The 17,705-nt window shown below is 38.8% G+C and overlaps 1 protein-coding gene and 1 long non-coding RNA gene across 10 annotated transcripts in view; both read left to right on the top strand.

Moving 5' to 3' along the window:
- Positions 1-12,133, top strand: part of chd9 (chromodomain helicase DNA binding protein 9) — a 76,067-nt gene extending 63,934 nt beyond the window's left edge. For 5 of the 9 annotated variants that reach the window (XM_082161077.1, XM_082161078.1, XM_082161079.1 and 2 more), the window contains 10 exons: positions 625-830; positions 945-1,814; positions 2,376-2,536; positions 2,786-3,016; positions 5,272-5,449; positions 5,569-5,708; positions 5,827-6,048; positions 6,292-6,429; positions 6,521-6,625; positions 8,686-12,133. In XM_082161077.1, coding sequence (XP_082017203.1) covers positions 625-830; positions 945-1,814; positions 2,376-2,536; positions 2,786-3,016; positions 5,272-5,449; positions 5,569-5,708; positions 5,827-6,048; positions 6,292-6,429; positions 6,521-6,625; positions 8,686-9,573 — 3,139 coding nt within the window. In that variant the 3' untranslated portion in view covers positions 9,574-12,133. The remainder of the gene's footprint in view (positions 1-624; positions 831-944; positions 1,815-2,375; positions 2,537-2,785; positions 3,017-5,271; positions 5,450-5,568; positions 5,709-5,826; positions 6,049-6,291; positions 6,430-6,520; positions 6,626-8,685) is intronic. The other 4 variants (XM_082161083.1, XM_082161082.1, XM_082161080.1 and 1 more) reach the window with 4 other exon arrangements.
- Positions 12,134-13,983: 1,850 nt separating this feature from the next.
- On the top strand, positions 13,984-15,543 carry LOC309493531. The gene is made up of 2 exons (XR_014203969.1): positions 13,984-14,456; positions 15,253-15,543. It is a non-coding gene; the product is annotated as an uncharacterized lncRNA (long non-coding RNA).
- The last annotated feature ends 2,162 nt before the right edge of the window (positions 15,544-17,705 follow it).

Genomic DNA, 17,705 nt, shown 5'->3' with positions numbered 1-17,705 from the left:
GAAAAATCATGTAGTTTATGATGGACACAGACTTTTTTTTTTGCTTCAGACTTTGATTCCATCTAGTCAGAGGATATCAAACATGTTTGATATTTTGAGCCGACTTTAGAACACGTATTGTTTTCATGTGTTGTGCAGCTTCAGCAAAAAGGAGCGTGTTTCTGTGTGAGTTTGTTGCGTTCAGAAATTAGTGTCATTTAGTGTATGACGTCCAGTTTTTTTTCTGTAACCATTAACAAAGTCGGCAAGTGTATGATGCTTAATGTTTTAAAATCTGTACAGATTTTTAAAAGTCGTATATGGAATTTCAACCCTAATTCAACTTAAGGATAAAGAAGTAATTTTTCTTGCTTTAAAAAAAGAAATGAATGACACTTGAAAAATCTGTTTAAAATTATGTAAACCCACATGAGATTATGTGGCCTAGAATTTTATTTTACATAAAGTGGGTGGCTCCTCGTGTAATCAGCTGTTTAACTGAGTTAATCAACAAAAACTTGTGTAAAGGTGTACCGTTAAGAAACTATTTGTTCCATACCTCTTTGTAAAATGTATTATCTTTTCTAAAAAATTGTGGGCCAATAACTCTAAGAATTTATGCTTTTTTTTCCCATTTCTCAATAGGTGGACCCGGAGGGAGGAGGCCGATTTCTACCGTGTGGTTTCAACATTTGGGGTAGTTTTTGATCCGGATTTGGGCCGTTTTGACTGGACCAAGTTCAGAGCCATGGCTCGACTGCACAAGAAAACTGACGAGAGTCTTCACAAGTACCTGTGTGCCTTTATTGCCATGTGCAGGAGGGTCTGCCGCCTACCAGCTATAGAGGGAGGTGAGTGCCACAAACATCTAAACATGCTCACACACTTGCATTGCTTTTCCGCCAGTCTCCCAATGCATTAACTTGTACTCTTTCATCATCAGTTTGTGTTTTCTCTTCCATCAGATATGGTGGACTCCTCTCTTGCTATTCAACCAATCACAGAGGAGCGTGCGTCCCGTACCCTATACCGCGTGGAGTTGCTGCGGAAGATAAGAGAACAGGTGTTGCGTCACCCGCAGCTTTATGAGCATCTCGCTCTGTGCCAGCCTGGACCGGATCTTCCAGTGTGGTGGGAAACAGGATCGCACGATCGAGATCTTCTGCTTGGGGCGGCCAAGCACGGAGTCAGTCGAACAGACTACCACATCCTCCGTGACCCGGAGCTCTGCTTTATGGCGGCCCAGAGGAACTACAGCCAGAACAAGGGAACTGTATCACAAGCCCAAGCCCAGAATCAGACGCATTCGCTGGGACAGTGTCACATCCCGGCCCCTCTCCAACACATTCAGCCTAAAGAGGCTTCTGCTTCACCACTCCTAAACCAAACTGAACTGAAGGAGGAGCTGATGTCAGAGGGAGAAGAAGAGCGTGTAGAGCAAGAGCCCAAGATGGAGATACCCTCTATCAGACCACCCACACCTTCAGGAGTGGATGAGAAAGATAATGTCAACAAAGCGGGAGAGAGCGAGAGTCGGATGGTGGCGGCCAGAACAAAACCTCTCACGCCGAACTCAGTTACTCGAAAACAGAAGAAGCTGAGTAAGCGGAGCCGCAGGGAGGCCAGGAGGGGGTCGGGATCAGACTCGGATGGCTCCTCGTCCAGCACTTCGTCAAGTTCTTCATCGAGATCTTCTTCCTCATCCTCTTCTTCATCGCGGTCAGGATCCAGTTCCTCGTCCTCGTCTTCCTCCTGTTCTTCGGGCTCCTCGTCTTCATCATCATCCTCATCCTCATCTTCAGAAGACAGTGACAGCGAAGAGGTACCAAAGAACGGTAAGTGTTCTAATAAACTTAAGTTTTATCCCAGCCTCTGCAGTAACTATAGGACTACTTCAGCACTCCTAACAAGTAAAGCATTTTATTTCGTCTTTGAGTTGTGCTACACTAGTCCAGTCCATGTACGATGCATTTTGTGTCTTAGGTTCAGCTATGCTTGATTGGTGATGAGGTTTCCGGCTCTAGAGATGACTGTAATAAGCACACCAGCTTTAGAGAGCTGGCACATATGTGTCTCCCTTGTGTATCAAATAGTATTCAGGTGTCGAGTCAGCTCACTTACGCATTAAACAGTACACAGTGCAGTGTGCCCTGGTTGTATATTGCACATTTTGGCAAATGTTGTAGGTTGTCTGGGTATTCTGTTGCAGAGTGTTTGCACAGTATGCATGCTACAAAAATAGAAATAATGATATGAAAGTGTGCAGTTCCAAACATAGCCTTTTGAAACACTTTCATGTGAAGTGTGGAGTTTGAGTTTGCAAAATGTAAAAATGGATAATGTTTAAAGTGTGTTTGACCTGTATATCATTGATGGGTCTGTCTGTATTCCGGTAGCGTCAGCAGTACCTGGTGTTAAAGGCTTTGACGAAGACAGCATTGCCTCACTCAACACTACTCAAGATGACATGCAGGACAGTCATGTGACCAATGGTATATCCAACCCTCCCCACCCTTTCCAGGGCGGATATATGCTTGCTGCCTCCTACTGGCCAAAGGTTAGCAGGCCAAGCCAACATCTTGTGCCAGTTCTGGCTTCACTCTGTCAGTGTTGTATCTTAGTTTAGGCTCTTCCACTGCAAGAATGGTATAATTTCATTAATTAAAAAGTGATAAAACTTTATAAACGTTAGTCTACTTTGGAACATAATGTTTGTCTCTACCTCTACCATAATCTTACAGTTTTAATCTTATAGTACAGTCCTTGCTTGTGATGTCCTTACAATAATACTGTCCTCTCATTGCAGGACCGGGTCATGATAAACCGGTTGGACAGTATATGTCAGGCAGTGTTGAAGGGGAAATGGCCAGGGGTTCGTCGTGCATATGAAGGCAATGCAGTGACTTCTTTCTACACCACCAAACTCCTGGACAACGCAACCACGCTCACAGAAGACCCCTCAGCCTCCCCTCAGGGTTCAAAGGTGAAGAAGCATGTTGCAGACAGAGAAAAGGAGTTCTCAGTCAAAATCAATAACGTATGTTATTTTAAGTTTTCCCCCACAAATGCCGATCTGCAATGTCATTGCAGTGCTTGGCATGTTTTGTTTGTTTTTATTGTTTGGTCTTCCCCCTTTTCTTCCAGTATTTGTTTGCTTCTTTCTTCCTTTCATTTGACTTTGCTTTGAAAATTTTGCAGCTTTGGTTTCATTTTCTGTTTTTGTTCTCAGAAGTTTGCTTTCTATACCTGCCTGGAGACCAATGGTCTATTCCTGTGACTTTCACTGGGGTCAACTCAAATCTACTACACTGAAGTTGCAACATTTTCACATTTAAACTAAACCCAGTACACAAATCAGTCTTAGCCTCTGTCCTTTGCTTTGAAGGTGAAGTGTGTAATTACTGCGACACTAGCAAAAGGGAAATTTATCCACATTAATTTCACATTACCTCAGTACTTCAAGAAGTTTGGCTAAAACAAACATAATAAAGCACCAAGATGTGACCATGCAGTACAGTTATCAGGCCTATAATATGACCATGTTTATTTTTGTATTAAACATCTGAACAGACATTTATCATTAAATTTAAGTTTTTAATTATAACAAATCATTAGTTTTATTATATTCATTAATATTATTATATATAATAATATTACTATACTTTTTATCCATATTATATAGGGATGCACTGAAATTTTGGCTACCGAAAATTGTCAGCCGAAACACTATTTTTGGTTTCGGGACGAAAAGTTTTTTTTAAGTGACAAAATCAGTGACCGAAACAGATGTTTAATTAGCGCTTCTCCGATGCCATGTTTTCACTGTGTTCCTCGTGCACGTGGATAAGCTACAACAGTTAAACATGTCAGCTGTGTAGACACTAGCTCTGGATTGACAATATTAATATCACAATTTTAATCTGTTATGATATGGTTTCTTAAATCGTTTGTCATGTGCAACTGCAAATTCTAAAATTCTTTCAATTTTCTTACGAAATTCAAACAATAAATGTGGTTTTGTCACTCTTTAATTCGACGTGACTGATGATCACTGTAGCCGTCTCAGTTCAAGTGGTCATCTCATGGGTGAACACCAGAAGGTATGTTGAAAGATTAGATTACATGAAAGACTACATTACAACTTACCGAAATTACTGTCTCATGTAATCGCTCAATCAGTGTTTCAACCAGGGAAAGACATCAATAAAACAGCTTGTAGGCTATACAATGTCCCTTAATGTTACATTTACCTTAAAAAAGAAAAAATCAATGTCCATAAACTAATTAGTTACTGTAGCTAGAAAAATAACTATAGAGAAGAGCATTTTGCTAAATATATTTATGTTTTATATATATTTATAATTATGTTTTACATATTCATTATATTTTTACTTAACCTGTTAGTGATGTCTTCATTATTTAAAGTATGTGACTTGTCTGAATAAATCTGTCAAGAAAACAAGTTATTACAGTTTATTGTCGTTTAAATGTTTGTTTTCGGCTAAGTGCATCCTGAATTTTCAGTTTCAGCCAGAATTTTCATTTCGGTGCATCCCTAATATTATTGCATTAATAAAAAAAAGTATATATATATATATATATATATATATATATATATATATATATATATATATATATATATAAATACACATGGCTGTATTATTCATTTCTGTTCAAAAGTTTGTGCTCAGTAAGATTTTTTTTAAAGACATGTATCATATTCAGCGTAATATTGTAAAAGATTTCTATTTCAAAGAAATGCTGTCTATTCATCAAAGAATCCTGAAAAAGTTTATCACAGTTTCCACAAAAATATTAAGCAGCACAGCTGTTTTCAAATTTGACAATAAGAATAAATGTTTCTTGAGAACCAAATCAGCATATTAGTATGATTTTTGAAGGATCATGAGACACTGCAGACTGGAATAATGATGCTGAAAATTCAGTTTTTCATCACAGGAATAAATAACATTTTAAAATAGATTCAACCCATGTATTAAATTACACACATCACCTTTAAGTCCTTTAACTTTTCTGTGTTCCTGTGTTGCCTCAACCCACTAGAGATACAATTATATTACTTACATATTGATTAAAACTACCCGTCTAATGTCGTTTGTCATTTGTCAACTGATGTCATTTGAGTACCTCACATGAGTGTTTTTATCTGTAAAAACGGTTTGTTTATTCAGTGGACCTTCACTGGTCTCATACCAGTATCATAGGCTTCATAGGACACTGCCTGATTAGCAATGTGTCCTTAACCTCTGACCTTTGGCCTGTGACCTGCAGCAGGAGGGCAGCCTTAAACTGACCTTCCAGAAGCAAGGCCTGCCTCTGAAGCGCCCCCTGGAGGGTGAGGAGGGACCTCTCGCCCAACAGCAGTACTTAGCCCGGCTACAAGAGTTGCAGAACGCATCTGATACCAGCCTAGCGGACTACACCAAAACACTGAACAGCTATCCACAAGGTAACATATAACCTAACATACTTGCTCAGATACCTGATTTACCCACAAACCGCATAACACTGTACACAATGTACAACTCTGGAGGACACTAGAAATGCATGTTCTTTGTGGTATTGCAGTACCGCCAGAGCAAATGCGACTGAATGGAGTGATTGATGGACAGCCTGTAGTGAAGAGGAGGAGAGGACGGCGGAAGAATGTGGAGGGGATGGACCTGCTGTTCATGAACAGAAACAGGCCTTCTGTGATGCCAGAGCAGGTTCGACTTGCTTATGACCTCTTTTTTTTTTTTTACATTTTAATTCTATATGTAGAAAGCAAGAAAAAGTTGTCGTTCTTCAGTATCAATAAGGCAAATGCACCCCCTACTTTTGCAGGTTCCTGCTGGTTGGAGTGGTGGCGTCGCAGGTACATCCGCTCCCCCTGGGCTGAGCACACCTCAGGGGCCCAGTACCCACGATACGGAGAGCCGCGTTCCCGTCATCAGCCTCAAAGATGGGACGCGACTAGCTGGAGAGGATGCTCCGAAACGGAAAGATCTTGACCAGTGGCTGAAGGAGCACCCAGGCTTCGTGGCAGATGTGGGAGCTTTTATTCCTGTAAATACCAGATGCGAGATAATTCTCTGGATTTTTAAAAATAATTTAATAAATGTCGTAAAATAGGCCAAAAAATGTTAACATTTTTAACAATAATCCCAGTTTCTTAAACAATACAACTGCCATCATCTCATTTTATGTTAAAATCAAGTTATCCTTTCAAATGTAAAAAAAAACTAAAAAACAATTGTGTATGTAAGAATATCCATGGATTTAAGGTTCTGATCATTACTTATTTTGCAGAGTGCAACCAAGCTGCAGTTTCAAGATGGCAGACCAAAACAGAAGAGACATCGCTGCAGAAACCCCAACAAAATTGACATCAACAGCCTGACTGGAGAAGAGCGAGTACAGATTATCAACAGGCGAAATGCTCGCAAGGTGAGTCTATGATGGTTATAGACTTTGTGTGCACATTTTTTGTTGTACTGGGTGTTGTTTGTAATACTTGTTTCCTCTTTCTTTGTTCCAGATTGGTGGTGCATTTGCTCCACCTCTGAAAGATTTAAGCCGGTTCCTGCAAGAGAATCCAGAGTATGGCGTCCCACCAGAGTGGGCTGACGTTGTTAAACAGTCTGTGAGTAAAAAGAGAAACATTTTCCATTCCAAATACAGTGCATTTACAGAAATTAAGCGTGTCACAATATACTGGTATTTCTGTTAATCATGATATTTAAAAAATGTAATATTTATATCATACTACACATGTATAATACTATGTACTACACAAAAGAAAATATCCAGGGCCAGTAACTACTGTAGGCCTGCACCTGAAAAAGTTGGAGGAAAATGTGTGATTTTTTGGGGGGATTTCGTAAAAAAAACAACAAAGGTGTTAGACACCATAGTCTACTGGAAGTGCCGATCAACAGTTCTTCAATCGTTTTTCTCCCTAAACATATTTTGAGTGTGATTCATTGGCCAAAAAAGAGAAACAACACAAAATATCCAAAGTTTCTTTTCAATAAATATTACAGTTATAGCGTTATTCTTTTTGGAAATCTGATATGGTGACAGCCCCAACATAAGTTTAATTATAATTTTACACCTAAATGAACCTTACCTAAAGGAAACCTACAGAAGCCCTGAACCGCAACGTAAAAAAAAAGAGATTAAAGTCAAAATATTTCGAGATTACAGCCGAAACATTACGAGAATAAAGTCGTAATATTTTGAGAACAAAGTCAAAATTATGAGAAGTCTTTCGTAGAAGTGTGTGTGTGTGCGTGTGTGTGTGTGTGTGTGTGTGTGTGTGTGTGTGTGTGTGTGTGTGTGTGTGTGTGTGTGTGTGTGTGTGTGTGTGTGTGTGTGTGTGTGTGTAAAGAAAGGCGCTCGTGAAGTTGAACTGCTTTTTACTTTTATCTGGGCTTTCAACAAAAGGAAATTCTACAGGTGCTAATCTAACAACATTGCATTACCATTTGTTTTAGGACGTTACAAAATATATATTGCGGCGGAATATACTTTACAGGCGAAAACACTTCTCAGACTGGATGGAGTTATCCAACTTTATATCTGAGGAAATCGCGGGATCCGGCCAAATGATTGGATACAGAATGATGCACTTAAAATGTATCCAGAAAGGATTTACGGTGAAGAGGGAGACAGTGCAGTTACTGTTAAGTGTTCTCGGCCCAGATGGTGTTGACTATAGACGAGCACGAAGACACTTAGGCTTCGAGTCAACGTACCACAAAGTTTGGACCAGGATTGTGGTACCTACTCGGGCGGAGTCTTCGTGCTCGTCTATAGGCGTCCTAAAACAAATGGTAATGCCATGTTGTTAGATTAGCACCTGTAGAATTTTTTGTTGAAACCCCAGATAAAAGTAAAAAGCTACTATTATATTTAGATCCATCAAAAGCAGTTCTACTTCACGAGCGCATTTTTTTTAAAGGAACACTCCACCGTTTTTTGAAATAGGGCTTATTCACCTTCTTTCCCACATTTAGATAGGTGGGCAAATGCATTTTTGTCTCAGTGCATGCATTGTTTTAGTTTCACAGGGTCGGCGTGAGCTTAGCTTAGCATAATGAATGGAATCCTTTGTTGCCAGCTAGCATGTCCTGAATAAAAGTGATATAAAAAAAAAAAAAACCCTACCTAATTACTTCTTGTGGCCTGCGTATTCACAACAAGTACAAATAGCGATGCAGATTAACACTAGGCGATTTCCTAGGCAGATATTGACATATATATTAAGGACTATATTAGGGGGAAGCACAGGCGAAGCACTGCTACTTGGGCATATCACTTTTACTCAGGACATGCTAGCTGGCAACAAAGGATTCCATTCATTATGCTAAGCTAAGCTAGCACCAACCCTGTCAAACTAAAACAATGCATGCACTGAGACAAAAATGCATTTGCCCACCTATCTAAATGTAGGAAAGAAGGTGAATAAGCCCTATTTCAAAAAACGGTGGAGTGTTCCTTTAACAAAAAAATAAATAAATAAGAACTTCTACGGAAGACTGTATTCTCGTAACTTCAATCTCTAAATATTTCGACTTTAATCTCAAAATGCTAGAATTTTTTTACTTTGCGGTTCAGGGCTGCCGTACCAACTCAATATATTAACTAAAACTTTATAGATGTTTTTACTTAGTTGTATAACAGATGCATTTGTGTTTTCAGGGTTACCTTCCTGAAAGTATGTTCGACCGCATCTTGACTGGCCCCATCGTTCCTGAAGAGGTGAGCCGGCGAGGTCGACGCCCCAAAAACGCTCTGGCTAAAGCAGCCAGCATGTCCAGTGCCAGTGCCAATGCCACCCTGGGGCTCAACCCACTCCTATCCAACGGCCTCCTCGCTGGGCTGGACCTGCCTAGTCTTCAAGCTCTTCAGCACAACCTCCAGAGTCTCCAGTCTCTCCAACTCACCTCTGGCCTAATGGGACTGCCTCATGACCCCACCAACATGGCCGCCATGTTTCCAATGATGCTGTCCGGAATGACTGGCCTGCCGAACCTCCTCGGGATGAGCGGTCTTCTCGGAAAGCCCTCGCAGGAAGCGGCGGGTGGAGCTTTGACAGGTGAGGAGGATGGAAAAAAGAGGAACGGCGGAGAGTCCGCCACGCACAAAGCGTCGGCTCAGACTTTGATTCCGGATGGCAAAGCGGAAAGGACAGAGGGTCAAAGCTCCAGAGCCACCACCTCGATGGCCACAAACTCGAATCAAACAAGTGCTTCTGTTTCAGGCCACTCACTGGCCCTCAACCCCCTTCTCCTCTCTAGTATGCTCTACCCAGGGATGCTTCTTACTCCAGGCCTTAACCTGCCTGTGGCCAACCAGCCGCAAGCTGCAAACACTCAGCCAACCCCACCGCTGCAACCTGCTGCCTCTGAAGCCACGGTCCAGCGGCCCGGCCGCTCAGAGGACAGAGACAGCGATGAGGGGGAGGAGCCCGACGAAAAGAAGGATACCAGTGGTCCAGAAGGCTCAGCAAAGGCGGAGTCGTCCTCCTCCGAGTCTGACAGCTCCTCCTCGTCATCCGAGGATTCCGATTCCAGCGACGAAGACTGAGTCTTTATACATGTATAAATAAATATTATATATTTATATACATCTCTTAGAAATGTATACATATACACACATATAGGAATTATCCTGCATTTACTACATCATGTTTTTTGTTTCCATGTAAATATAATAACTAAAGTGTTGTGTAACGGAGGAAAAAATGGAAAACGGAGATTCTAGAGAAACTGAAATAAGATTTCAGTGTTTGTTTAGGTACATTGTCGTTTCGAAGAGACGTTTTGCATGTCGAAAAAAAAAAAACTTTGTGAAATTGTATTACACCATGATGTACAATTGCAACAGACAAGAAGCAAAAACTAAAAGGCATTATTGTTATAACTATGTCGGGATTTAATTTTATTAAAGAAATGAGGATGCTGTTGCTCATTGAAGAGCTGTATAATTAATATATTTTCTTTTGGGAGAAAAAACACATCGACTGTTTGGGTTTCATTTGTAAATACTTGAGCAGGATCCTGAACACATAGACTTCACAGAGCATACCTACAGATCCACAGCAATAACACACAGGCAGCTTATGAATGTCACTGAAGCTGTAGAGACCCTGCATTTGTTCATTCATTCATTCATTCATTCATTCATTCATTCATCACACACGTTCTTGTTCATTCACTCCTCTTGCGATTTGTGCATCTGTTTACTGTCCTGGACTCTGCCTCCTGCCCATGGTCTGTCCTTCCTTCCTTCCTACCTACCTACTTTTAAATTATTTTCATACAGCTATTTTTACCCAAAGATTTCAGTTTTGTATGTAACACATGGGTGCAGGAAATCCATCTTGCCAACACGCTGTACTCCATTCTTTTAGGGACACATTCCTCCCTGCCTGAAACATGCTTCCAACAAATATTACAGTTTTTATTACAGACCACTTTTTCACATCCATATATTCATACATTTCTTTTAGCGTTCAGACAGCACTGTGTGTGTGTGTGTGTGTGTGTGTGTGTGTGTGTGTGTGTGTGTGTGTGTGTGTGTGTGTGTGTGTGTGTGTGCATGTGTGGCGTTCTGTGCTTATGAACACTGTTGCCTCAATTTGCATGAAAATCTATGTGTCCAAGGTCCTGTCGGCCTCACATGCAAACCTTCTCGCGACAGACAGCTGTGCGTATATCCTCTTTTTTCCACAGACTGCTACAGTATTGTCACATTAGTTCATCACTTGCTAAATCACCCATGTTTGTAATCTGTGTAAAAGTATTGAGAGAAATTCAAGTATTTGCAGTAGTATTTCAGTTACTTTATTAGGCACATAAAGTCCTCAGATTTGATAGGAGGGTTAAATACACTATACAGGTCAAAATTACATGTTCCTTTAGTCTGATAAAATATGTCCGCCATTTTTCAGATCCACATAGCCGCCTTGCTGCTGTTAGATGTAAATGACTGATCTAGAAGTGTCCTTATGCCATTCTTCAGTGTCTGTCCCTCATAGAACGATTCATTGCAGTCGAGCACCTCGGCCAACACGATGAACCTCATTGGCGTTTTGAATCAGGACGTGTATGTGATTTGTTTTCTGTTACATGTGCTGATGTACCCTTGTTCTAGACTGTTAGGCTCATTTGATTCACGCGAGTCTCTGCTGCGTCACGTTTGTTCATATTCAGGTTTGGCTTCTGAAGTTTTCCATTTGTGATGCAAATTTCTTCGGGATGCACTGCACAATGCAACTCTTTGCCTGTCTCACTAGTGAACACAGTAATATTAATGGGTCTTTCCAAGCATGTATGATTACATTCATCATGGTTTCACTCAGATGCCCTCACTTTGATCTCTCTCAGTGTGATTTTTGCCTCAGTAGATGTTCTGATTGCCCTCTCCTCTCCACTGTGGCATCAGATCTTCCTCTTTCCAGTTAGTTCGTGCTGAGCCACGCACTTTGAAACTGTGTACAGGTATTGCTGCTTTCCACTTCTTCCCAAAACCGCACATGAAACCTATATAGTTCCTCTTATTATGACATTGCAGCGTTAGCATCTCATTTAACTGAATAATGTTCTGAGAAGAATTGCAGGTTTACTGAGAATTGGACATTTACCTTGGTTTTCTTTCTTTCTTTTTCATGTGTACATTAATTCAGTATTTTGGTTGTATTTCGTGTGTTGCATTATGAACCGCTGGACTACTGACCAGAATCAGGGCAAGACTTGCCGTTGTGGCACAAAGACAATGGCATCCACCATGCAACAGCAAGTGAAATAGAAATACACTACTGCAAATAAAAGTTTGTTTTCAGTTATGTGAATGATTGAATTGACAAACCGACTCATTTGTTTTCATGGCTTATTCTGTTTCATATTTTTAATATTTAGAAATTAAAGCCCCCCCTTTTTTTCTTCTTTTTTTTTTCTTTTTCTTTTTGGGTTGGACAGTTGCAATACTTGCAAGTTGTGGCCTGTGTAGTCAATTAATGCTTCTTGTAGTGCAGGATACATGTCTTAAAAAGTTTGTAATTTATTGAATTACTTTCTATGAAGTTCTATAGAAGAAATTGAGGTTTAATTATTTTTATTAAACATATTCTGACTCTACAGAAAAATCTTGTCTCATGTGAAATTTGTCAAATGTATTTGTTTGTTTTGAGCTGAAGCACCAGTTATTAAAATCTAAAACTGTCTAAAATCAAAACATCTAAAAATGTTTTTATTAATCTGTGATGAAAGTGGGCTGGTTTGATTGCGTTTTTAACTTAAAGGACATCAACTAACATGTTATTGAATATTTGACAAGTGAATTACATTAAAAGACACTTGTTAGGAACAACAGCGCAGAATGGGACTGATATAATCTGTGTGTTTGAAGTGATGGACTATTAAGAGTAACATTATTTTACAGTGTTCTTGTTACATGTAGTTACTATAGTAATGACGACTATAAATTATGCATAAATACATGCAACTAACCCTAAAGCAAACCAGTACATAGGTGTTGTTAATTATTGTTGTTAATTAATATTACTCAGTACTTAAATGTATAATTACACCGAAACAAGGACAACTTAAAATAAATATAATGATATTTAAAGGTCTTCCTATATAACATCTAATCATCCTATTCAGAAATGTAATGTAAGGTAGTGTTATCTAAAAGTAAAATGTCGACTAGATGTACTTTAATACTTTCACCAACATGTTACTAATAATTGCGAACAGATGAAAGAGGATTCATATTATATAAATTTTGTTTTTCTGCTTGTTAATTTTAATCAAGCAAAATTATGCAAATTGTTATATTTCAGAATTGTGGGAGTACATTGAAAGAATGTATAACTACAGACTGAGGTGCTTGCAGGGCATAAGCTACTTTCCTGTAGGTAAAACATGGTACAAAGAAAACAAATGAGTGAACAACATGATCAGTCCTGATTTCAGCACTGTTGTCAGTTGTTTCTCTCCCTCAGGATGTTTGTAATCTAGAAAGAGATCTCTACAGCTGAATCTCTGCCAATCCCATCAGAAATCAAACAGCTCTTTATGATGATATGCTGAACTATTCAGTGTGTTGTACATCAACGATTGTTTTATTTTTCCCCTTTGCAGCTTCATATCAAATCAACAGTGATGGGAAAGTTACAAGTTACCCTATTTAAAATATAATAAGTAGTGTAACTATAAAGTAATGTAACTGATTACATTTGATTACTTCTAGCGAATGTTTTCAACTGCATCAGAGTATCGCTTTACTAAACTGCCTTTTCATGAGTCCACACTTACAAATAATCAGATAGAATACGTATTTGGCATGCCGTCCGAAGGGAGGGCTCCGAGCTCAGAATTTTGGCCCGAACCCAGAGTACCTTTGTCTCATTAACTCAGATGTACGTCATTGCTTAGCCCACGTTAGACGAGTGCTACTGTCAGATCCCTTGCAATGTGTTTAAATGGAACACCCTGAGCCAGTGGTTTCCAAACTTGGTCCTGGGGCCACCATAGTTTAGCTCCAACACACATGCCTGTAAGTTTCTATTATGCCTAGTAAGACCTTTATTAGCTGGTTTGAGGCAAGCTGGAGCTAAACTCTACAGGACAGTAGCCCACCAAAAGCAGGTTTGGACACCCCTGCTCTAGGGCATCTCAGCATTAAATAGTGATCAATGAATCACAAACATTTTGACAGGAAGTGTTTCAACACCTCTAAAATTAATCAGTGTGTCAGTGTTGTCATATTTTGTGTAGATAAGGCTCTGACCCTGTGGACAGAGATTAATGAAAGAGGCTTTTTCCTGCTTATTCAACCTGTCATTCATTTGTTACAATGGACAGACACTGACTGACAACCAGCCCTGCTGTGTTTATCAGTAACCATGTCTTCACACGCCATCAGGTTAAATGTCAACTCGCGTTGCCTGGCAGGTGAAACACAATGTCTGCGGGAATCTAAATCAACAAACCCTGCTAATTGTGACCATGCTGAAGTATGTTTGCAGTACCTGCACCAGTGCCAACAGGAAGTTCACTGTGTTGTCATAGAAATCAGAGCCCTGACTTCCACAACACTGTTATAGGAGACAGACTACTTAGGCAGAGATTGTATATGATGCACTTCTAAAGAGCACATTACTGCCTTTGGACAACATCTGCTGAGATACTTCGCTACGTTTTATCGTTGTCTTTTAGCATCAAAATATTCAATACAAGAATATTGGGATATTACAATGGGGTGCAACTCAAGTAAAGGTACTGAGGTTGTGGATTCATCCAAAAAACCTGGAGACAGACCCAAATCAGCTGAATCAGGCGACTCATCGGACAAAGAAGAGGACAATGTCAATGAAATCTCACACACAGAGAATAATGGGGTTGAGACAGAAGACAGCTGATATTGTCTTTTAATTTGCTGGCTACCTTCCTCAAGCTTCTATGGTAAGATTCACAAATGTGTTTTGACATGTCAGGAAACTATTTCTTATATGTGACCCTGGATCACAAAACCAGTCTTAAGTCGCACAGGTATATTTGTCGCAATAGCCAACAAAACATTGTATGGGTCAAAATTATCGATTTTTCTTTTATGCCAAAAATCATCAGGATATTAATTAAAGATCATGATCCATGAAGATATTTAGTAAATTTCCCACCTTAAATATATAAAAAAAATTATTTGTGTGAGTGGATGCAGCACAATCGCATAGAAATGGACAACTTTAAAGGCGATTTTCTCAATATTTTTCTGCACCCTCAGTTTCCAGATTTTCAAATAGTTGTATCTAGGCCAAATATTGTCATATCCTAACAAACCTAATATCAATGGAAAGATTATGTATCCAGCTTTCAGATGATCTATAAATCTCAATAAAAAAAAAAAATACACATAAGACTGATTTTATGGCCCAGGGTCACATATCACCTCATTTTATGATGCTGCTTAATAGTTTATGTATCTGCTCAAGTGAGAGAACAGCATCAGGAATTGTTGAAACACTCTTAAAATTAAAGGTTCCAAACGGGGGTTTTCAAAACAATGCCATAGAAGAACCATTGTTGGTTCCCTAAAGAACATTTTAGTGAAAAGTTCTCAAATAAAAGGATCCATGGATGTTAAATGTTCTTCATGGAACCATTGATGCCAATAGATGGACCTTTGTTTTTTAAGAGTATCATACACTTGACATGACTACTTATATGACACATACACTTATATGACTTTTATCTGTTTCAGTTTATTTCCAGTCCAGCTGTGATCAGCTAAGTTTCCAGGAGAGTGTGATGAGATCTACATCCCAGCCTGTTACTTTATATGTTCTCATCTCATCATGTGATCTCTGTCCATTATACATACTTCAATACCTTCCTTCTGTATGGTTCCTCACATGATTAAACTTATAAGGAAAGTATCAAAGATTAAAAAGGTTATAATATCACATTGTTATTGTGATATTGTAGCAGAATCCGCTGTTTAAGAATGTAAATAAATATTCTTAAGAAATAATAAATTCATTATAATTTGTTATTTTACACCCCACATTCACGCTTTATTAGGGTATATTAACATTATGCTAAATTCACTACGGAGTGAAAAAATATCTTCAAAGACCAACAGATGGCTCTCTCTCTCTCTCTATTTAAATTGTATATTATCTTTATGAAATTCATGCACATTTGACAAAACCTGAACCTTTGTGTATGCAGCACGAGATCAATGTGATATAATGAGCAGAAATAATAAATGATAAAACAGGCTACTTTACAAAGTGGTTTAAAAGAGATTTCTGTCAGAGTGGGGACTTTTTATTGACAGTTATCGTTTTTATACTTAATGAGCTAATGATATTTTCTACCCCCATTCCACTAAACCAATCCCTCACATTTTAGATTTTCATTAAAACATTTTTAGTAGCCTATGTTTATAAAGATGTTTCCTCTTGAGGACTGTTGGCCTCTTCTCGCAAAGCAGGCTATGTGATTTCAGGTGTTACTGTCACATTCTGATAAGCAAATCTTGACCTGACGCACATACAGATGAGCACCACTAGGGGGCAAAAGTACTCTTTATGGAATCAGCAGTTTCTGCAGAATGCTGAGAGCATTCAATGTGAAATGCATGTTTTAAGATTATTAACACAGAGTGGGTTGAGCTCACAGAAAAACTATTCTATAAAGCCCAGTTTCACACTCTCATCAGAAAGACAGCAGGAAATTGCTGCAAAATATTATTATTCCACAAATGGATACTGTGAATAAATTAAATATTTGAAACGATAAATGAAAAGCATTTTTCAAGAAAATGTGGCGCTTAATAGCTTTTTAATTTCAGATGATGCATGAAAAGAAGGACTTACAGTATTTCTCCTGCCACTTCCTCTCAGTATTGATGAGAGCAAACACACCTGCAGAGAGCTGGTGTCTTATCTTCTCTTTATCAGTTAATTAATATGAATGCTTAAAATACCCATTATCTCTGTGGTTACATAAAACCAAATGATCCATTGATGTTATGTTATGTTATGTTAATACACTCGCTCCTCTGCGGGAGTGTAGTGTAGTGTAAGCCATTGATTGACATCAATTTAATTTAATTGTTGTCACAGACAGTTGGCTGGAGAAATATCGCTTCACTGGGTAATTCTGTATGCAGTGTGACCAACATCTGGATCTGAGATGATTCAATTTACACGTCTGAAAAATTAAATCCATTTTCCTCACATATCACGTTTTATCATATCAGTTTAATAAGGCAAGATGGTGTTGGGTAAGACGAGGAATGAGGACGCTGGGATATTTTGGGAGGTTAGAGATATGTGTTGCTCTCTCTTCCCCTGGGAGGATTCTTCTTTATTTCTATATACACTCAGTAGCCATTTTATTAGATAGACTTGTTCAGTACATCTGCTTGTTAATACAAATATCTATAATCTAACTCTAAATAGCTCTAAAATAGCTACAGCATAGCTTGAGTACAGATGGGTTGAGTACATTGTTAATGAGAAAGGTGTGAGGAAATTGATGACCAGACTCACAAATGCTGGACAATATCAATTTTGAATGTAATATGCAAATGAGAGTCAAAATTTGATGAAGAGAAGATGAATTCATGAATTTACCCTGCCTTGTAACAACAGAGGGCTGCAGAGATGATGTATTTTTCTAGGCCAAACCGAAAGTTAGCATTACCCTAGTTCCCTCGACAAAAACTCAATAGGATCATTCCATACGCTTTTAGATTATTACAGAAAATAAGCTCTGTGACCTACAAAAGTTTAAGATTTTAACACGTTTTGTTCATCATGATAATCTTCAAAAATTAACACAACTTTTATGAATTTTGAAGCCTAAATGCAATCTCCAGAATTAAAAAGTTAAACGTTGGCTATGCAAACCACGGTTGCATCATGGCTTCAATGTCACCACCAACAACTCTTTCAGTCTTTTCACGAGTTCACACTTACATATAATTTGTAAGTAGCCTACTATAATTTGGCCCCGAACCCAGAGGAATAATCGAGAGTGAGGAGTTAGGGTGGAGGAGGGATGCTGGAAAAAAAATTGTAAGTCGGTAAGTCGGCTCCTCTCGCACTGATTGGGTTTTATCTAAACGTGCTCCTCCTGAACTTTGTTAATAAAGCATCATTTTTTAAATCAATAATATATTAATTCAGGCATTTAATCAAAAAC

Source organism: Leuciscus leuciscus (assembly GCF_965113295.1).
Source record: "Leuciscus leuciscus genome assembly, chromosome: 2".
Taxonomy (NCBI): Eukaryota; Metazoa; Chordata; class Actinopteri; order Cypriniformes; family Leuciscidae; genus Leuciscus; species Leuciscus leuciscus.
Note: the sequence above shows the minus strand (reverse complement) of the source record. Positions and strands in the feature narration are given on the sequence as shown.